Raw genomic sequence first — 21,851 nt, 5'->3', positions numbered from 1 at the left:
TCACTTCATTATGAGGCAGATCCAGCTTCTTCTACCTGAAAAGCAGAGTTAAAGAAGAACAGCGGGGTTGCTTTGTAGAGGAAGCTCTGGGTCTACGCTGCACCGYTGGAGTAGGAACTTCTAATGCAAGTGGCAAGGGGCTGGCTTAGGAGAGCAAAAGTACAAAGATTCTCTGTAGGATCACACTGCTCCTGGGCACGGATGACAGGAACAGAGGTAATGACCTCACTGATGCAGTACATAAGGTATTGCTAGGCTCCTCATCTTCATTTGGAAGTATCCTGTTCAGCAGTGGAGAGAATCCCAATGAATTCAGAGATAAGAATTAAAATTTCTGACTGACACATGCAAAGAGAGGCCTGAAGCAAGCCCCAGCCACAGGCCACAAGACTCACTGTGGTCCCCAGCAAGCAGAACGCTCAGCAGAATTTGTCTTTCTGTTAGAGGCATTGCACAGCTTTGGAGGTCTGAGGTAGTGAACTTTAGTTTATTAACTCTAAACAAAAGCAGCTCAAGTTACCTGGTTGTTTCTGCCTGGGTTTTGGCAAGTTCGTCACACACGTGTGTGGGCACATGAGGATGTTGCATGGATGCAGAGAGCCCTCCAGAAAGTGCTGCTTAGTTTGAGAGATATGGATCCCTCCCAATGGAGTTTTTGGCAATGTGTTGGCTGGCACAAGAGCAAGGCAATATACGCCCACTTGGTGAATGCTGTCAATTGCCTAGAGAAAGGAAAGACGGTCGCTTGACTGCTCAGTATTACTGGAGATAGTCGAGTGTTACTGGCTGCGTTGACCTATTCCAAGACAAATCCCTACACATCTGTAAGGTGCTGGGGGAGCAAGACAGTCACTATCATTCCCTTTCACCTGTGCAACATTAACTCTTACCATAGGGCTTGCTAAGTGCTTGTGAGCATGCCTTCCTTTATAATCCCTTCCATATACAAGAAATCCATTTTTAAATTGTTCATGACTAAAATCTCAAAATATAGACAGTTGCTTGATGAATCATCCGATTTTGATTTTAGGATTTCATCCATCTGTCTCCTCTGAACCAGCACCCTCTGTTCCTGTTTTGTCCTCCTCGGCGTTCAGGCATCTAATACATTATTCAGATCACCAAGTACTTCCCTGACTTCTCTCCCCAGTGTGTCTATTTCACAACCTGAAATATTATTCCCAAGAGTCACATACATGCATGCAGCTCTCAAAGTAAGCATTCACCACTCATTCTGGTTTCTTAGGACCACACTTCTTCAGCTGTTTTTACTGTTCTCTGTTCACTGTCTCCCTGCTGCAATTGCATCTCCAAAGATAAGGGCAGCTTTAAAGCTTTGAGCACCAGCACAATTCAAGACTAAAAGCAGAATTCCTAAGCGTGAACACTGGGTCTGCTTTGTAGCATTGAGAGGCAGTTATGTTTCTCCCTACACAGTCACCTTGCTAGCATAATGCTGACCACTTCATCAGAGCCTACCCTATTCTGTGTTGCAGCCATTTTCCCAGGACCTTCAGACATAAAAGAACAGCTTGTGCACAGCAGATGTACCAGCTTGTGACCTTGTAAAAATATCTTGCTGCCAAGAGGGATCATGAGCCCATGCTCTTTCCATCTGGGGCATGCTAATGGCCTCTGATCTGCCCACACACTGAAAAATACGCACTAATTCACCTCGCCCACCTGCGCAGCTTGGCTTACCTGCAGCACTCGACTCATCCACTGAAAACTGTCCTCTTCAGATGCATCTGGCCTCTGCTCTGCAACCACCACAATCCGCTCATCATAGAACACAGATACTGAGAACACAGCAATCCTAAGGAAAAGGGAAGAGCCATATTGGCAGGAATTCCAATTTTACTCCTTGGGAATAAGGAGCAAAGGAAACAGACCAAAGGCAAAGCTCCTAAAATGCATGGGGCAGAGAGGAAAATCATCAGGCTATTAAAACAGAGTCAAAAGGGAAAGGCTCTGTGGATTACATAAGGGATTAATTCCACCAGGTGATGAATTTTCTACACAGAATAGCCCCTGTCCTCTCATCCTGCTATCACACTATGTTCCAACCTGTGGTAACTTACCACTATAATAAAAACTTTAAAAGCATCTACATGATGTAGGGGGCTTAAAACCTACTCTTAGAGACATGAGCTCCTACACTATTCTGGGGATTTAGAAAATTATATCCACAACTGCCAAATAAAATTAAGTGTCTTTGGAAATTAACAGAACTCTTCCTTGCTGCAGAACATCAGCCAATGGCTAGTTACTTCAGAGACTCAGAAGTTCTAYAGAGACAGAAGCAAATTTTCCATGTGGCTGGCTTATCTCGTAACCTGATTCCTTCCCCTAAAGTACACAGACTTGATGAAAAGTCAGACAGGATATTGAGGAAAACTGACCTGTGTGAGGAAGGATCAGGCCAACTACTGCCTAAACCAAAAACATACTTGTTTTAGACTGAGCTACTCAAACAAGTCAATTACTGACGAGAAAACAGAGATCACACTATAGATCACATTTCATTATACCACATGCAGAAATTTATGGGAGGGAGCCAGGTTTCTTTTGCTAACCTTCCTCTGTAAACTGTTTTTATTGACTCTACTGCCAATCCAGTTGCTACAATGTCGTCAGCATTGTGTCTACGTCCACTAACTGTCAGCAATCCATCCATTTTTCCAACCACAAACACCAAGCTGCCCTGAAAGATAAAAAGACGTGATGAAGTTATACAAAGCAGATATTCAAATGTCTTTGATGGCATATTTTTAACTATTACTCATCTATAATTTCAATTGCTAGATCAATGGAATTTGTATAAAATATATTTTCTTTCTCTTTGAATTACATCCTATGCGACTAACTCAGGTGAATCATTCTAGCAACTCACTGAACCAAGATACTTTAGCATGTGCAGCAGAACTGCCATTCAAAAGCTTTTTACATTTGATTTTAAAAGAACTAGCAATCTAAAAATGCAACAAGTAGCATGGTAAAGTACTGTAATGGTAACATACTGAAAAAGTAAGGGTTCCTACTGGCTCAAGCAAACCCATTATCTCTCAACTGCCAGTACATGTGCTTCTGTACCCAGATGTTTTTCTCTTAAATATCTAAGGCTATTAGTATTAACACAGGAAAACAGCAATGCAAGCTCAAAAACCATGTTACGTACAGGTCCAACAAATCCCAACAAGCCTGAACGGACGAATGGCACATCACCTACTGGAGAGCCAGCTGAGTTCACAGGAATAACCTGCAACAGAAGGGAGGGCAGTTGGAGGTGAAGTGGATTTACCCAAGGATAGAAAGATATTCCCCACCTAATTCTGCACTGGAAATCGCCCTACATGCAAGTGATGAGGAAAACTGGTGGTGGTGGTGGGGGGGATCCTTCATTTACTTGTCATTTTAGCACTATGGGAGATCTTTACAAAAGGGGAAAGCTGAAAATATCTAACAAGTCTTTCAGGATCTCTCTTTAAAAATCAACATTAACACTTTAAGTTTAAAAGAAATCAAGAGATTATACACAATCATCAGTTCTACATAGGAAACAGAGAAAGAAAGATGCACTCTATCATACATACCTCAAACGTGTTCTTTGTCACCCCTGCCAGTCCATAATACATCATTCCTCCTACTCTGGAGCTAACACAGATTTCACCAATCTCATCTGTTTTACAGAGCTGAGGTGGCCCATCGGGTTTCACTATACACATCATTCCTAAGACAAATTACATACTGTTACGAATATTCCCAAGATTTGGCTTGTAGAAGAGCTGACACTTTCAACCATGACAAATAGGACACGTCATGGGAACTGCTTAACCTCCCCCAATAATGGGGCTGAATATGGGAGAGTATCTAGTCTAGCTCTTTTTCCTCACATTATGGGTCTCGCAATCGCTGCATTGTCCAAACAGACTAAGCAAACACCTCTGACAGTTCTCATAGATGTCACATTGCCACAGAACAACATGCAGTAGTGTGAGAACGTGTCCTAACCGCTTTGGGCTTAAGAACAGAGCTGCTGCTGGGACACCGCATTTCCTGCAAGGACTTCACAGTACTGCACGAGCACAAGGCTTTCTGGGTTATTTATTTAAATGGCCTGTAGAACAGCTTTGAAGGTCTCGGCTCAAAAGCCTTCACTACCTGCTCTGAAAAGTTCCAGACCATTCACAAAAAGGTGTTACAGGGCACTCCTGTGCATTCTTACCTCCTGGCATCACGTGGCCGACATCCTGGACAGTGAGAGCAGAGTTTTTATCTTCGGTGTTGACACGAATCACACCAAAACTCAGCCCATTCATGGACAGGAYGGCTCTTCCGGGCAAAGGTGCCCCAGGGACCCCAGGCCTTTGAAGGACACAAAATCAATACACTGAAGCAGACATACAGGGTATTCTTAGACTCTGATGAAGACATCACAGCAACAGAGAAACGCATACTGCAATGTCTCCTCATTTCATAACAAATTTAAAGTCATGAGATGGTAGTAAAGATTACTTCCCAGAAGAGCCCACTGATCAATGACTAAGAAACCTTATTCTTAGGCAAGTGCAAAACATCATGTGAATCACAACTCTTCTTCCAGGTTTTAAGCTTAATCTGTGACAAGCACTAGCTCCTAGGCTAGAGGATTACAGTACTATTTATTACAGAAGGCAGCAATGGACCAAAAGGCTATGAAAATGACTATCCAAAGCGATAACAGATTTTAGCTCAGATTCAGAAACACCACACTAGCTGCGTACATCAAGAGTAGGATAAAACAGTGCACCTTTCTTACAGGCACTGTTGTGCCACCATATATCTTACAGGAACAAAAGCACTCCTATCTTAGGAGAAATGTTTAATAACATAGCCACTTGAATACCTGAGCACAAACAAATGTCAGTGGAGCTTATTACATGCTTAAGCCAACTATGACCAATAGATATGTGAACAAACCGTAGCCAGGATCACTTAAACTAGCAAACAGACTGCAACGCTATATGTGCATTACCTCCGTATTGCAATAGTCATTGCTTCTGGAGATGTGGCACAAGGACAAATTGCTTCTGGTTTAAGCCCATGGCTCTGAAACAAACTCAGGAAGGCATCACATGAGGAAACAGACCCTGGAAAGTAAGAAAATATGTAACTAYGACTTTACATGATTTGATTTAAAAACTGTCTGTAAAATAACCTAGAAATAAATGCAGCTGGGAAAAAAGCATATTGTTTCGAACAAGTCTGCTTTTCTGCCCCAGTTTGCTCCGGAGTTGTTACATTTAGGAAGTGCTCATGGAACGACGACGACAGGAATAAAAGACTGCCCCAACCTCCAACAGATTAGTGCACACATATAGGGCCTGTTTCCATGCACTGTGCATAACACAGAGCTAATAGTATTCCAAATCTCCCTTCTGTTGGTGTCATCTAGACAGATRGTCTTTAAGCCTCTTCATTAGCAGCATTCATTGCAGATCTTTTGGGTTTTTTTTCCTCCCCTTCAACATTGTTCTTAAAAGCCTTCACCTTATCCCCTGGTGAGCAATTTAAAAATCAGTCTCACTCCAGTCTGCCAGAATTCTGTTTTACACACACAAGCTCCCCAGTAAACTCTCCTCTTTCTACCCTTTGCAGCATCTTTCACAACTCATACTCAAAGGAATAAAGCACAGGAAACCCCTTGCCCTCGTGCTGAAGTACCACAATCCACAGCTCTGTGTTACTAGACAGCTGCCCTAACTTAGTCTTCTTGGAAGCAGCTACAAAAGGAGCAAAACTTGAGCCTATGGCAACAACCTTCTGAGAAACCTCTCTCCTTAAAACAACAGGATGTGCATACTCACAGGGATTTGCACCATCAGTTACAATCAGCATCCGCAGAGAACTCAAACTGACATCTCTTTGGTCTCGATGGGCCATCATGGCCCAGTGCAAGTCTCGACACTTCACTAAAGCAACTTTTGCTGCAAATGAAGGCAACAAAAACAGTTATCAATAAAAAGAAAAGCTTTCCATGAGTCATTTTCATATGAAGGCACTATCCAACTCTCCAAAAGGAGAAAACTCTAAGGCAAGCAAACCTTAAAACATTGAGCCTGCAGTAATGGCAAGCCCCAACATACAAAAGCATCTGCTGTGGGATGCAGGCCATTTCCCGGCCCCTGAGCCAAGGCATATCACTACTGCAGCCCTCCCTCCAAAATGCACAAATCACTATCACCATCTGAATATCCTGGCTAAAGACTTGGGATCAAATGGATCTTTTTGTGCTCAGTTATTTTCCTGGTCTCATAAAAAGCATTGGCTCCAAATACACAGGTTTTGAAGCCACCATCAAGTTCTGTGTGGTTTGCCATCATCCACAAAGCATTAGGACTTTGTGTATACTTAGAAATAACTCAGAGTTTTGGCCCACATGGTTTGTTACTGAAGAGCAATAAGGCAGGCTCTAATACATTTGATATTTTAATGCCCCTCATTCATTTATCCTAAAAACTTAAAGCTTAAGTTGAAGACATGCAATTACCTTTGTGAGCATGAACTCTCTGCACCCATGAGAGCGGGCAGGTTTTCATCACAGAATAGGGCACGCTGATAGTATGCAGTTTGTTCATTACATTCTGAAAAGGAGAAACAAGATTTTTAAGAGAGTGTGCACAAAATCTATTATGAAGCAGAAACAGGAGTCACCCCCACTCCTCATCAAGCCCTCCCTCCCTTCCACATGAATTCACATGCATTTACCTGGGATGCTTCTATGCTTCCTGTAAAACAGTTAAAATTTCAAAGCATCATTTGAATTTACAGGAAAGCTTAGCAATTGAGCAGGAAATGTTATTACTTCTGCCAGATCTGCAGTTCTCTGAAGAGAGAGATATGACTGACTTAATAGGCAATGGTCCAAAACCATCTCCTCAAACTTTGTAATTAGGAAGAGTTATGAAATGCTTCAGAAAGTCTTCACAGGCTCAACTCACCGTTAGAATACCATGCCACAGCCCTGCATCCTTCTTAAAATCCAAAACATTCACTATCGTTTCACCTAGAAGAAAGTTGTTGCATTGGAGTAAAATGTGCCTGGACAGCTTTGACCATTATTTATGCTAGAATCCGCTGCTTTTCCTGTTCTCCCAAACGGACTCCAATCTGGCAACTTAAAATACTCTTTTTTTTCAGGAAGATGTAAGAAAATCTGTGAAGAAAATTGCAGCCCTAATTTTCTTGTATTTACTGAAGCTCTCCTATTCCCACTATGTTCAACAAATTCAAATGTTAAGGARCTTTTAAATGCTTCATATACTACATAAAACATTATGCAACTATCTGGGACAAATCATACAGGTAAGAAATTGGCAGATCTGCTCCAAGAGGCACACATGTAGAAAGTACAGAGCCTTGTTTGTCTGATTACAGGTTTTACTAGTCAGAGCTCCTTACTACGCAAAATAACACAACTGAATACCAGTTTAAGAAAAGGAACATATCACAAAGTTGCAATAAAATTACATTCTAGCCTGTAATGTACATCACTAATAGAAAGTGCCTTAATTATCTTATTATACTTCATTTTGCATAAGCAGGAGCAGGGAAAGAGAGTAGAGAAGCACTGACTCCCAGAAGCAATGCAAATTTAAACAAGGGCTTCCACAAGACACTCTGCCTTTTAAACTACTATGACATACTGCTCTTTAAAAAGGAACTTTCAGTCACTGGATATGAAAGTTAGCTTGATTTAGAAGGGAGACCAGACTAAAACCATATCCTACAGCAGAGCTCTCTATACTCCTACCAATAGTTTCCAGTCYTCTCTATTGGTTTAGTCAAAAAGCCTTTGTGACTAGTACAGAACCTGGTTATTCAAGAGGTGTTTTAATATTTACACATGCTGTACCAAGAACAAAAGCTTGGAAAAATATTTTTGGGGGTGATCCCTCAGTACTGCCAGAAGAAGACTCAGCCCCTTGAAAAGCACTCCCCTTCTGATTCATCAGAACACAGACTTGTTAACTTCCTAGACACGATGCAGATCTCACTTTTAGTTCACCTTCACTGGGCAATGAAGATAATGTAGTTTTGGGTGGAAAAGATTATGAGTAGTCTTTAGTTTGGGGGAGTTTTAATCTTTACTTTTACTTTTTGTGTTCTTTTGTTTAAAGTAGATACCATTGTGCACTGGTTACCCAAAAGCAGCTGTTAAAAATATGAGAGGCAAACAGCAAAAACGATGTCACCGAATCTTCAGTCCTTTGCTGCTTCCATGACATCACCTACCTTCAGAATAGTTGCAGGCCTGCGACAAGGCTTGACAGTGAGAGAGCATGGCAACTCGAGACACCGTGACACCCATCACACTGCCCTCTTTGCTAGTCTTGTACTACAAAAGGGAAAAAAGTGTCAAGGTGAGACTCTGGATCCCACATATAAAGGAAATTAAAGCACTGGATCCACGCTGAAATCAAGTTTTGTTCCACTTAAACTGCTGAGATGTATTCAAAAAAAGTACTTGCTTGTAGCAATGTATCAGCAAGGTTCACTATAGAAAAGATAGTTTTTCAAGTAACAAACATATTCAGATAACTCCAAAGAGATATGAGATAAAGATACCAATTTAATGTATTTGTACTTGTTTTATTACTACTACAAGGCCACAAAGATACACAAAACAAACTTCACAGCAGGTTGTACACAATGAAAGGCTGTTGTTGCAGTGGCTAGAAACTGGGAAGTCTAAGGTGTTGAGGTGAAAGTATTCTCTCTCCGATGACTAGAACATTAAATTCAACTCACAGAAGCTACTTCTCATTTCCCATTCACTACTTACCTCGATATATGCTGGCTCAGTTCCCGCAGCTGAGATGTTGGGCTGCCAGTCCTTAGGAGATTTGGAGAGATATTTTGAATCTGTCACAACCCATTTGAGTCTGGGCCAACCTAGAGCCAAAATTAAAGTGGAGTTTATTTAGTGAGGAATTGATATTCTGCAAAAGTACAAAAGAAAGAAAGAAAAAAAAAAAAGCAGCAATCATTCGTCCAAGTTCAGTTATGCAAGCACGCATACCAATCCAAGTCAAGCTACTAGCCAGAAGGCTCATCTCATTTCTCATCAGGGAGTTCAGTGGGCAACATGGCACTTCCTCTACTCAGGAAAGATCCCTGCAGTATTTCTAAATATAGCTTGTTGTATCATTAATAAAACTGCTTCTGAACCTGCCAAATGCCACTGAAGGAATCTGAGGACAACCCTGATTTGTAAGATGGCTTCATCATGACTTCCAAAGCAACAAAGTAGTTCTGTCAGAGATATGGATCAATCTATACCATATGCATAAAACCCACAATTGTAAGCAATGTTACCAGGAAACTTGTTCATTTTGCCAAAAAAGGCCCCAAAAAATGCACTCAGACTTCTATAGCTGAACTGTCTGAAAGTAGTTGTCAGAAGTACAATCAAAAGTGAGTATATAACTGATCTAACCTTTAAACTGCACGATTTCTCCGTTTTGGGTTTTTGGAAGCCCTTTCAGACAAACTTCAGTGGTGAGGGCCAAAGCAATGCCACAGCTGCCCAGCAGAAAACCAATCTGCTGACCGCCAGCATCCTGAGGGAAGAGAAGGGGAGGGGGGGGGAAATCATTTCTGTTTCAAAATGATAGCCAACTTTCCCCTTACCAAATTCTAAGGTTTGGTAATGGTCTGGTAACTGGATGGTAACATTATGGATCACAGTAGGGAAAACAAAAACACAAAACCACCCCAAACCCCTCACAAACACTCTTTCTGTTGGTTTGCCCTTTTCCTCCCACCCCCAATGCCTGGCATTGGTTTGAAACTCAAATGACAACCACTGTCTGGCAGGAATGAATACAACAATTCCTAAGCTTCTACAGTAATACATTTTGGAAGATGTCATGGCCAACACAAAGGCACGCTGGGTGAAAATGGAGACACGCTATGAGCCAATCAAAGTCCATAAGAAAATGATATGCCATTATAAAAAGAAAAATGGCTACTTAATCTTCTGCATACCATGTCTGCTCTTTTCAATTCATTCTGCAGTTCAACAACGAAAAGATTACATAACTGGGGACAGACTGCAGAGAAATCAGGTGATTCTCAAAGGGAACCCTTCATACCCCAAGCAAATATTACACTGGCAAGACTAAAAGGAACTGGACATGAAATTCACAGAAAGCAGGCTCTCGCTTAGATGCATGCCCAGCATTCAGGCATTGAGTATACACCATTTATTTTCATTAACAGAAGCACAGATGCCTCAGAGAGAAATAACGAGGCATAAAAAGGGAAAATGTATAATTACACTGAAATAACAAGGTCCCTGTTTCCTCAGTAACTAATTTCTATTGCACAATGATAAAAACACTGAAATGAGGTAGCTTACCAAGAAACCTGATCGGACAAATAATGTGAGAAGCTTTAAATTTTATATTTGGTTGCTATAGCAGTTGTCATGTTGAGGACAAATGAAAAAAAAGTTCTGTGACTCCCATAATATTACCAGACTAGCTTACCATTTCACTACCACCTCTCTTGCCATATGCTTGCCATTCTACTGTTACTTTGTTTCCTCTTATGAAATTTTACAGTTTTAGACAGTTCTTGAAATGGCAATAATATGGCAAAATCGTAAAAAATATGGTAAGGCTAAAGAAAATACTATTTTGAGCAGAGATTTTACAAGAGGTGGTGCCTGGTAGTTTTCAGAAATGCTTAGTACCTTCAGTCTCCAGCAAAGCCAAAAGACCTACAGATGCTTAGCACTGTTGGAAATGAGATCCCCTTCACACGGAGCAGAGGGCAGATTCACAGCGTTATCTGTACTCTTATAAACTATTTGCAATAACAGAGACAAGACTATAGCGTTTAAGGTGAATCAATCATTTCCAGCTGCTTAGCATGGCTATCTGGTCTATATATCTATTTTTTTTCCATTTTTGAACTCCTATTGCAGGTTCACATAGGTCTTGCACCTTGTGTTGACACAGAATCATTGAGGCAGCAGCTGGATGCTGTGAAACACTATCAGAGGTTGATGGTCTGACTTGGTTTTCATCCCACATCAGCCTATCACTCCTCTAAGTTCCATCAACGTTACCTTTCTGGTAAGAGGTACCTCTATAGGCACTGGTATGACTTCTGCTAGAAGACAGCCATAAAACGCCACCATAAACATGACTGGGTCATTGTTGGGATAAACAAGGGCTACCTACAATTCACAAAAAGATTTTGTTAGGTGAAATACAAAGCAAAATTGCAAAGTTCAGATCTGTAGCGACTACAAGTCAGAAAACTTCACATGATTTCACACTCCGCCCCAGCATTTTTCACAGGGCATCTTCAAGCACTCCTTCTCACACCGATCTGGTACACGCACACGTTCCTCATGCAGGGACTATGTCAGTATTCCCTGTGTACATGTATACACACACATGCAGATGCACCACCACCACCCCCCGCCCCCACGCACAGAGATCTAAAACTCTGTATTTCTCTCAGAGCTGCTACGCTCTTCCTTAGATTTATCTCAAAGTCCAGAACCAAGAATTTGCTTACAGAGGAATCAGCAGATTGAAAAATCACAAAGATATCTTTCCCAAGTAGCCTGTTTCTGGGATAAGAGTCTCACTATTAAAAGAAGCAGATTTTAGTGCCTGTGGTAAGTTACAGTGCTCTGCCTCCCCCCCCCCTTTTTTTTTATTTTAAATAACTTCAGAGGGAGAACCAGACAGTTCAAAACTCATTACCCTATCTCCAGGTTTTAACACAGGTTCATTTTTGGTCCCCAGTTTATTAAGCAGTGTGTAGGCCAGCTTGAGACTTCTGCTCCACAGTTTGCCTAGAACACAAAGAGGAGAGACTTGCACAACTCTAAATCAACCCAACATACAAGAGAACAATATTTCAATTCCTGACTGCTTTATCCATCTACTGTCACCTCCTGTGTTTCAGTTACACTGCTTCATCTACAAACCCCTCTCAACCCAGGAATGTATTTGCAACCACGCTAGGAAAAGTCCTGTACAACAACTATGTTCTATCCTCTGCTACCCTTTCAGAAGAGTTTAACGACAAAAGCCAGTGCTCGGCTCACCATACGTGAGGGTATAAACTGGTTTTCCTGTAACATCCAGTGCTGTCAGACAGGGGCATTTAGCCTGTGTGGTTCCCCAGCGCTGCAGTGCTGCTTCTAAGGCAGGAGGCCAGTTGCAAACAACTCCCAGGGGTTCTCCTTTCACAGGTGTCATCTGGCGTCCCTCCGGCTTGGGCTGATTTGGGTCAGGCTGTGGAACTGAAGAAAATTTGATCATGTTCCCAGTTCATCTTAGCTCATTTACTGCTAGACACTTAAGCTGAAAAGACACACTGGAAAAAAAAAAAAGCTTTTCCAAATAGCCTGTACGTTTAACAATCTCTATCACATTTTGCTCTCTACAGAGCCCTGCAGAAAACAAACCATCACCATGAATATAGTCTTCTCCTAATGTGCTACTGATTTCAATACAGTATCAAGGAGGATAACACGGAATTGGAGAAAAGAGAAAAGAACCTTACTAAGTAAGGTTGTAATGAAACTACCAGTAAAGACAATTCCCTTGGGACTTTAAAGTAGCCTAAGAAAATGAACATTAAAAAAAAAAAAATCTATTTAAATATTTTTGTTAATAAGTTTCAGTTATTGTAAGAAGTTTAGCACTGAAGAGGCCACACAAAGCTCTGCAGTCAAGTGAATTACTTCAAACACTATTTTTATACCAGAGATTGCTGGCCACAGACTATTCAGGAATGCTATCACTAGCTGCAAATAGGGAATCAGAGTCAGCTTCAGAAACAATGGCATAATTAAATATAGTACTGTGCAGGTCTGCGTGCTTATAACAAATGATTAATAAAAATATTACTTGGTGCTAATTACCTTCCACAATTTCTTCAAAATCATCCACAAAAAATTCTTTCAGGGGTGGCCTTTTAGGTCTTTTCAAGGTGTTAAGCAACTGCTGAATTTTCGTGGAGACTCTACTACTCACAGGAACACCTGGAGGGAAAGATTTTGGCTAATAAAAGTACTCATCATCTCTACTGACATTTATGTCTTACCTCCTTCCGCTGGAGGATACTTCTCTTGGTGTGCCCACTCATTCAGCTAAGGGTTTACAACACTAAAGGTTGTGCCAATGCAGGCTGACATTAGTAGATATTACGTCAGTTCTGTATTAACTCAGTGGTCAGAAAAAGCTAATAATATAAAGTCCTTTTTAAAGTATTCCCTCCATTCCAAAGCCTAATTTCCATCTGTCTTTGACAAACCACACTTGCTGTAAAACATGGCCTACAGATCTGCGCCTGCTTGAAATATTGATCAACTGCAGTGCAAGACTGCCAGCAGAGGGAGGACACAGTAAGAAGCAGAAGTATTAATGCTACCCTTCTGCACAAAGGTTTATGCCAAACAGCTTAGAGTCAGTATTATCAGCTGCACGGGAGCTTAACTATAATTAAGAATTACACATTTTCTTTCATCTTACCTTTCCTTTTGGGGATTCCAGGAAAAAGGCTTTTAAAACCAATTAGCCTACCTATGCATTTTTAATTATTCCTAAAAAAAGCAGTAAGCAGAAGAGAAAAGCCTATTATCTCTCCATGATCTTCTCCAACTCAGTTCACAGTAGGTAATTTTTGTAGCATGGAAAAGTGTTAATGCTAATGCCGTAACCATTTCAAATTTATGAAGTGCTTAAATGGGCTAGATTTAAGTTACAGGATTTGATCCCCCAAGTCAAGTCCCTCCTTAGACACCATTCTAATTTCTGGGTACTCCGAAAGGTTCCGTACCATCAGCAGTATCCATGAGACTAGACCGATTAGATCCCTTGTGCATGCCTTTCACAATCCCTGAAGGAGGAAGGTCGATCGCTGCTGGCCGTGCTGAGGAAGAGGAGGTAGTTGCTGTGACATCTGGGGGAACTGAGAAATTTTCTAAAAAAGGGAGAAAATTGAGATGACGATTAACATGTACCTTTCGTTATCACATAGCACAAGTGAAGTGTCTGTTACCCATTACCAGCAACCTTAACAATTTAGTGGGTCAGATTCTTATGGGGGCTCTTATCAATGCTACACAAGCCACTTCCTAAATTCTAAGTAGCCCTAGGAGGTGTGTACATCATCCATTTTGGAAAACAGAAAATGAAGGCACAGATGAGTGGTTTTGTCCATGTCAGGAAAGTAATTCAGCAAAATACTGACAAAATTCCTATTCTTGGTCTTTAACCTTCAAATAAAGCTAAATCTCTTGGCATTCAGTACTCTTAAGGAAAGAAAGAAAAAAAAAAAGTCAGTTGAGATCAAAATAAGCTCTGGAATATTCAAAACCCCAGAACAAAAAACCTATATCACCTATGCAGTAATCTCTCTTGCTGGAATTATAATATTTAACCTTTTCCTCTAAAGAACTTTCTAAATCTAAAAGAGCAGGAGGCTATTGACTAAAGCAGATAAAAGAATCATGTTGGGTTGAAATTTCTTTCAGTTCAGTGACTAAACAGTATGAGTCTATCCAGCAGTTAAATAATAAAATCTAACCTATAAAATGAGACAGTTCTTAAACCTGTCAGCTCTGACAGCCTCAAGTTGCAAAACACCGTTCTGCCAGAAGTCCTGCTTTTCAGATGAGCTTGTAATGCTTCAAAACTGTAAGTAACTCTGCATACTTCAGTAATTCTCTCATTAGCCTCACCTTAAATATGCAATTTTTGCTTGCATAGGATTTCTTTATACAACACAGTAGGTTCAATCATCTGACAGGGCAAGAATATTCTATTCCAGTTTAACAGAAGCAGCAACCGTTGCTTCTGAAGAAAAAAGCCCAAGAACTTTGAAACCACATGTTGGCTTGCACAGAGAAAGTCTTGAAGAAAGTCAGATACTGAACAATTCCTAAAGAAAGGTTTGTGTGGTTTATTCTTTGAGTCCTTCTTTCTAGAGGGAAAAATTCCATTTCTTTATACCTTTTGGAGATACGGTGGCAAGGAATATTTCTCATATATAGAACTTCTAAGCTCACTAGGAAGGACAGATTTTATACAACATTTGCAGGACTTTCTATTGCTCTCTCCAAAGAGATGTATAAAATTGCATATGTTAGTGTTTCTATTCATGTAAATTAGGTGTTAACATAGGATAAATATGTACATGGCAAATATAATTGTGATGAAAATGTAACACTTCTACTTTGCATAAAATACTAATTATATTACATAGCAGTTATTCTGTACGTAAACAGCTAGACTACCTTAACTCATTACAAAAGGTACTGTGGCTTTCTGTATTCTCCAATTAAGAAGAGCCTCTCTGCTTCAAAGATACATTAGTTATATTGACTATACTTTATGGACAATTTCCCAAGTTTTCCATTTCAGAAAACAACTTGAATCTCAGCAAAGAAAGAAACAAACAAAAAACCAAAAAGAATTAAGTGAAGCGATTAAAAACCCCAGTGCTTCTATGTACTGCTTGCCCCAAACCAGTTAAGCAAAAGCAGAGAGCGCACAAATACAGACATCTTCTAAGATGCGGTAATATCCTTAATAGCAGATAAAAAAGACAAACATACACAAAGCAAAACAAACTTTGCCATTTCATACAGAAGCATCAGCAGCAAGGAGCAACTTAGAGCCTCAAAAAACTGAGCCTGGGGTATCCAGATCTGTAGTTTTTTGCTCCCTCTTCTCAATACCCGGATGCCCTGATTATTTCCCAGACTACTCATGGAAGATCTGTGTTAAATCTTTATTCTCTGCTATGTTTACTTCCTAAACGACATGCTCAGTTATTCATATATTCGGCTGTCTCTCTTTTTTTTTTTTAAAATAACACTAAAACAATAAACCATTAGGGCTTATAGCAAAAAGACAGTGTTAGAACACAGCTTTTCCCCATTGAATAGGCAAAGACACCCCTGTGATATTAATCAGGACACAGATGCCAAATGCTACTTGCATACGGTAGCTTTGTGCACACAGTAGCTTCAAATAGCTGTAGACATAAGCAATACTGTATACAGGAAAAGTTCTGCCTACTGAATTTGTCAATACTGTAATCACACTAAGGAGTCTTTTCTACTTCAGCAAGCTCCTGCTCCCCACGTCCCCTTTTTCAACCAACTCAATATTCTTCAATCCTTAAGGGAAGAAAAAAATAAAATAACAAAAAACCCACACCAGTGGTGGCGTAACTCCAATGAATCCAAGCAGTTCCACCAACACTAACTGAACTCTCATTCCAAATTTCCCTTACACAATGGACAACTCCAGCTTTATTAATACAATCTGAACTTGAAGCAGTTTTTCTGTTCATACCCAGCTCCTACCTATTCGAGTATTGGCAAATACATCAGCTAGTGACCCACTGGTCCCTTTGCCTTCTCCATGGGATAGTGTAGAAGATGCTGATGAAGATGTGGATGACCCCTGAATAGATCGGTTGATCCAAGACTCAGCATTCTGTAAGCTCTGATGCAATGCAGCAGAAAGAGCAGCTTGGCGCCTTAGCGACCCCTCATCCTCGGATGCGGAAGACGTGTCTGTGTGGAAGCAGAAAAGAAAATCTAGCTCCTTATGGAAAGGCACATTGCACTGAACATGCTCTCTTTGCAATTCACGTATCAATGGCAAAGGCTTGTAATATGAAAATCTTTTTTCACAGACTGTCAAACATGGTTATGCAGGCCAAAACAGAAGTTAAAGCAGCAAACATCTCCAATATGAATATATTTACTCCTGTTTTTTTCCTCTGTTTAAAGCATACAAAAGATTCAACACATTAGACAAATATCCTGTCTTAGTTTATTGCCTTTTCACTCATCACTGTTTCATTCATATTCTATAAAAATCAGACACTCTATTGCCTAACACTGATAATTCTGAAATGGAAAGTGAGGGGTAAGTATCATTCTCAAAACTGAAAATTTACAGAAACAAAGTAGAACGCAGGCACTGGGAAATAAATGTGTCAAGGCCACATGTAGAAAATGCTTTTGTATGCTATTCTAAATGGGTCCCTTTCAACTGCAGAAACAAAAAAAACAAGAAAAAAACACAACAAGGAACTGCATCTTGCACTTACAAGAGAACAGATATCTCCTCTGTCCTAAAGCTATGAACTAATTATTTCTTTATCGTGAAGAAAGCATTCATTATTTGATATCTTAAGTTGTACAGTGCTACATATAAACATTCAATTAGACTCTGGCCTAAAATTTAAGTATTCTTAAGACTGGCTGCCTATATTCTGGTCTTCAATAGCGTCCCTTAAATTATAAATCAAACTATTAAATCATATTCTACCTACTTGCTAAAGCAAAATACAGCCACCATTTGGAAAAGGGGACTAATTCCAGTCATACTGCAAGTTGAACTGGAAGTTTTAATGCTAATCTTTGTTTGCGTAGCACCCACAGCTCAGAACACGCTGTAGTCCTGGACAAGTTAGTACAAAGCTGAGTCCCAAGCAGAAACTGGGAACAGGCATGAGACCCCAATAGGAACGAAAAGGTAACAGGAAAAATGAATTAAAAAAAAGGAGTAAAAGAAGAGTCACAAGTGAAGTGGCCTAACAGAGAGGTTTCATACAGAGATATGATGAATTCATGATGATGAGGAGGGTTTTTAATCTCTTCAGGTAACTTTGTCAATCCAAATGACCACGATGCTCCCATACAATGGGAGCCAACACAAAAGTCACTGCTGAAATTTATAATATTCATCTTCAACCTGTGTGCGTAGCTGCTTGAAAATGGAAGTTTTTGTTAATATCTGATGAATATGCATCATAACAGACACCACATTATCTCAGCTATTCTGCCACTGAGGCAAAACAGCTATTACACAAGAGGTGCTAGAAATTAGAAGTCTTACACAAATCATGGACTCCCACAGGACCCTCTCCATGGTCCTTGCCCAGAAACATGCATCACTGCAAATCCTTGAACTCTGGAGAACTGATACCTTTTGCTGTATGTTGAGTACTAACCTTACCAGAAAGGAAAAATGAATTATGTAACTAAGATACGTGTGAGGGAAGCAAAAGAAGTCTCAGTCCAGAAGGCCTGCTCAGTTCTTGCCAATTAATTCTTTAAGAGTTCCCAGAAGAGGATTCACTTCCGCAGCCGTAACAGCAGCTCCATGAAAACAAGCAGCTGCTCAAACGTAGCAAGAGAGCTACAGGAATTACAGACAACCTACATATGTGCAGAAGATACTGAATATTTTGACAATTGCAGCTTCTTGATTTGGAAACTGTTAGTAATGCATACCTTAACATCCACACAGACAAGCACACCGTAAGAACCTAACCTGGGGGAGTGCAGGCATCAGCTGGAGACTGAACAAACGTAGACCGTCTTTTCGTTGGCATGGGCAGAGCCATCTTCTGTTCTTTGTGTTTTGCCAGCGCTGCTTGAACTGCTTCTGTGTGGATATCTGCAAAATGGAAGTTACAGTACCTCACTGCGAAACAAGCTAAGAGGGGAGGCTTCCTTCCCCCAGCAAACATGAAGAACTCTTTAAAGGAGGAGACAGATCACAGCTGATGACAAAACAACATATTAACCAACTACTATGGATAAGTGGGAAAGCTAATCTACATGGCGTAATCAGATTCATGTGTTTTTTCCTGAGGTCTTTCCAGAAAATCAGAAAATGAAGCCCTTCTAATGCTTTATGAAATGTTGGTGTGATAGCAGTGTCATTGGAGCAGGTATATTTTATCTATTTTACTTGCCCCCATGGAGAGAAATATTTCAACCTGAAAGTTGTTTGTTCTTCAAAGTGAAGAACAAAACCAGATTGAAACAATAAACAGGTGCCTTCTTCCTCTCCTTCCCTTAAGTGGAGAAGGAAATCAGCAGGGCACTAGTCAGCCATTTTTGCTGCTCTTCAGAAGTGCTTAAAACATAGATACAAAAAGCCAGCTCCTTCTCTGGCTCCTACAGCAGATATGCTCAGCAATCACCAGTTCCAGGAAAAAATTGTTACCTGTCACTTCTCTGAATCTGATTACCTACAGAGGTGGTTAAAATAGACTTTCAACTGCGTGAAGAACTTGCCCTGAATAGCTGCATTCAAGCTAGAAAATCAAGAAGGCAAAGAGTTATTTGCTTTTTCTACTTAGCACTTTTTGCCTCAGCAGCYGCAGCCTGCAAGTCTGATGTTTCTTTATACAGAACCATCAAGGTAGGACCTTCCATCACTGGATGAATCACCAGCTCGACTCCTTGAAAGGAAATTGTACACACTTCCTCTTCAACAAGAATCCCAGTGAACTCTTGCCCTACCCTTACCAGATCGATAGCGTTCATCTCTGGCTCCCCCTGAGCGAGCTCGGTGAAATTTGGATGAGGATGATGACGATGCTGAGGCTGGAGTTGCAGATGGAACGGGCATCTGAGTTCTGGTTTCCTTCTGTAATGCTGGATCAACCCCTGGAAAACAGTCCACAACTCTTTGAGGGCAGAAAAGAAAAATAGCCTTTTTTGAGCATACTTCTTTGTTTTACTATATAATTACAGGATTTCACATTTTCTGTAGTGAAGCAAATTTGACTAGCACATTAATACATCTGTCCAATTATACCCTAATCACTTAGGGGCATACATGTCCCTTCTTCAACCTTATTCTTAAGTGTTCCCTTCCCTCTCCCTTTTTCTTTCCTGTTTTAATGGGTTAAGCAAATGACATAAAAGAGAATTTATAACAAACCTGGAACAGGTGACATGATACACATTTTCACATAATTTAAGTAGCCCATCAGTAAAAAAAGAGAGATAAAGAACCTGTTACAAAATACAAAAGGTAGTAAGATTCAGATAAATCTTAATAGATTAAATCAGTAGAAAAAGCAGGCAAAGTCTGCAGATCCAAAGACTTCGAGCCATCCACAATGAACATCAACATTTTGTGATTCAGTATCTGTATGGTTTGCTCCCTATTTCGCCATGTTTCCAATGGGAATACACTCATCATTGCATTAAGACAGATCAGAATTAGCAGTTTAACTTGTGGTCAAATCACATAAGCAAATTGCTTTTAGAAATCATACTCATTTATACCAGCCTCCTCTTAGACACCACTGCTGCAGACACAGTGCAGTAAAGGGGTTTAACTGATGCAATAAATCATTATCCAAAGTTAAGTTTGAGTTGTGGGAAAGAGCAAACCCATGGTGGGGGGAGGAGGGAGCAGAGAAGCCAGGTTCATTACTCAACATTCATGAAACCTGACTGATCAGTGTGAATTATCGACAGTAAAACCAACAATATCACCGATGGCAAGAGCCTTTGCTGTTCACATTAATAATGAAACCTAACAGAGCTCTACTTCTCCAGGTTCTGGCTACTTCCAGTGCGTGTCGAGGCATTACCATCCTGAAAAGGTTTGCTTTTCCCATGAATACAGGGAGCTAAATAGATAATCTGATAAGAAATTATCATTTTACATAATTCACCAAGGCACATATCATCAGGAATGGCTGCTACTGGAACTGCAATTCTAAAATTAATCTGTGCTTCAGTGGGAACTTCTAAGAACTACAACCAAAGGTCACATAGCTGTAATTGCCTTCAGACTGTCACCTGAAGTCATGCAAAAAGAAGGGCAATTGTATCATCTAAAAATGCACCTCTTATGAATTCTCACAAACTACCAAAGAATTAGAGAAATTAAGAGGAAACCACAAATCCTAAATTCCAATTCCAGTCATACTACTTTCTTAGTGTGTGGTTTTAGGCAAACAACTTAAGGCAAGTGCCTCAAGCTCAGAGAACTTACAGTACCAGCAAATCACACCAAACTAGTTGCAGAAATCTTCAAACATGCCCTATAGCTTCCAACATCCTAAAGAGCAGAATATTAATTGAATGTCATAGCAAATTAGCTATATATTTAGCCCAAAGTTTTGTTACCAGTATTATATCTTTCAGAGGAAAAATTCAAGAATATGGGGACAACCTGCTCCTGCAAGAAGTTCTTTTCCATCCCTTAACATTACTATTTGGTCTGGGAACCTTTTCAAAACTTTTCACCTCTTACTCAAATTTTGGGTAGGCCAGTTTGCCATAGCAACATTCAACGGAGGCAAGCTACTGAACTTATACATTAACAGCTCTTTAAACTATCATGCAAAATATTAAAACCTTTATTTCTAATTAAAAAGAACATATCTGCTAGCCAGAAATTCTCAAACCAAGAGAAGAGATCCGAAAAACAACTGTTTCCTGTTTTCACTGCTATTTTGGAGGCGAGGGGAGTAAAATATCATAATGCAGAGTTTTGTTTTCCATTATCAAAACATAACCATCATCTGCACAAAAATGTCAGCAGCACAATAAATAGACTGAGAAAGCAGAAGCAAGACTTGTGTGGTTTAGGCACATGACCTGGTAATCAGAGAACCTGGACTGAGGAGCAAGATTTTTAATTCCAAACCTCAGTTTGCCCACATCCAAAAGAATCAGTGCACATCCCCTTCTGAGATGCTGGAGCAAATTTGAGTGATATCTATAACAACTGTGTAGTCTAGCACCTTTGTAACATCATACATGGAGATTTGATACAAGCAGAATATTTTTTTTTAAGTTCTAGAACAGGATATATTAAATAATGGGGATATTGCCAGATCCTAAACTATAATTCGTTAAAAACAGACTCTCTATACTTTGCATAGCATCAAGCATATTAAGTTTACTTAAGCCCAGACTACACTATTCAAATGCAATCAAGTATCTTCCTTGGATGCCAAAGTGAACTCATCTAGGACACAAATAGCAGAGTGGAGAA

At 40.2% G+C, this 21,851-nt stretch overlaps 1 protein-coding gene across 9 annotated transcripts in view; it reads right to left on the bottom strand.

Annotated features, from left to right (window-relative positions):
- The window catches only part of DIP2B (disco interacting protein 2 homolog B), a 71,861-nt gene that overhangs the window by 13,692 nt on the left and 36,318 nt on the right, over nucleotides 1-21,851 (bottom strand). For 6 of the 9 annotated variants that reach the window (XR_003256511.1, XR_003256512.1, XM_026084943.1 and 3 more), the window contains exons 3-23: nucleotides 19,358-19,498; nucleotides 18,372-18,497; nucleotides 16,388-16,600; nucleotides 13,852-13,995; nucleotides 12,935-13,054; nucleotides 12,113-12,310; nucleotides 11,766-11,857; nucleotides 11,117-11,227; nucleotides 9,479-9,602; nucleotides 8,825-8,934; nucleotides 8,275-8,377; nucleotides 6,981-7,045; nucleotides 6,530-6,623; nucleotides 5,847-5,966; nucleotides 5,015-5,129; nucleotides 4,226-4,365; nucleotides 3,594-3,730; nucleotides 3,179-3,259; nucleotides 2,577-2,704; nucleotides 1,702-1,816; nucleotides 521-722 (exon numbers count right to left, since the gene is read on the bottom strand). Coding sequence is in view for 7 of the 9 variants with exons in the window: in XM_026084943.1 (XP_025940728.1) it covers nucleotides 521-722; nucleotides 1,702-1,816; nucleotides 2,577-2,704; nucleotides 3,179-3,259; nucleotides 3,594-3,730; nucleotides 4,226-4,365; nucleotides 5,015-5,129; nucleotides 5,847-5,966; nucleotides 6,530-6,623; nucleotides 6,981-7,045; nucleotides 8,275-8,377; nucleotides 8,825-8,934; nucleotides 9,479-9,602; nucleotides 11,117-11,227; nucleotides 11,766-11,857; nucleotides 12,113-12,310; nucleotides 12,935-13,054; nucleotides 13,852-13,995; nucleotides 16,388-16,600; nucleotides 18,372-18,497; nucleotides 19,358-19,498 (2,679 nt within the window). In the remaining 2 variants the exon portion in view is untranslated. Of the gene's footprint in view, nucleotides 1-520; nucleotides 723-1,701; nucleotides 1,817-2,576; nucleotides 2,705-3,178; nucleotides 3,260-3,593; nucleotides 3,731-4,225; nucleotides 4,366-5,014; nucleotides 5,130-5,846; nucleotides 5,967-6,529; nucleotides 6,624-6,980; nucleotides 7,046-8,274; nucleotides 8,378-8,824; nucleotides 8,935-9,478; nucleotides 9,603-11,116; nucleotides 11,228-11,765; nucleotides 11,858-12,112; nucleotides 12,311-12,934; nucleotides 13,055-13,851; nucleotides 13,996-16,387; nucleotides 16,601-18,371; nucleotides 18,498-19,357; nucleotides 19,519-21,851 lie in introns of all 9 variants that reach the window. The other 3 variants (XM_026084944.1, XM_026084949.1, XM_026084948.1) reach the window with 3 other exon arrangements.

The sequence above is a fragment of the Apteryx rowi genome, unplaced genomic scaffold (genome assembly GCF_003343035.1).
Source record: "Apteryx rowi isolate R43461 unplaced genomic scaffold, aptRow1 scaffold_657, whole genome shotgun sequence".
NCBI classification, from domain to species: domain Eukaryota; kingdom Metazoa; phylum Chordata; class Aves; order Apterygiformes; family Apterygidae; genus Apteryx; species Apteryx rowi.
The sequence above is the reverse complement of the archived record's forward strand: the minus strand, read 5'-3'. Positions and strand labels throughout refer to the sequence as shown.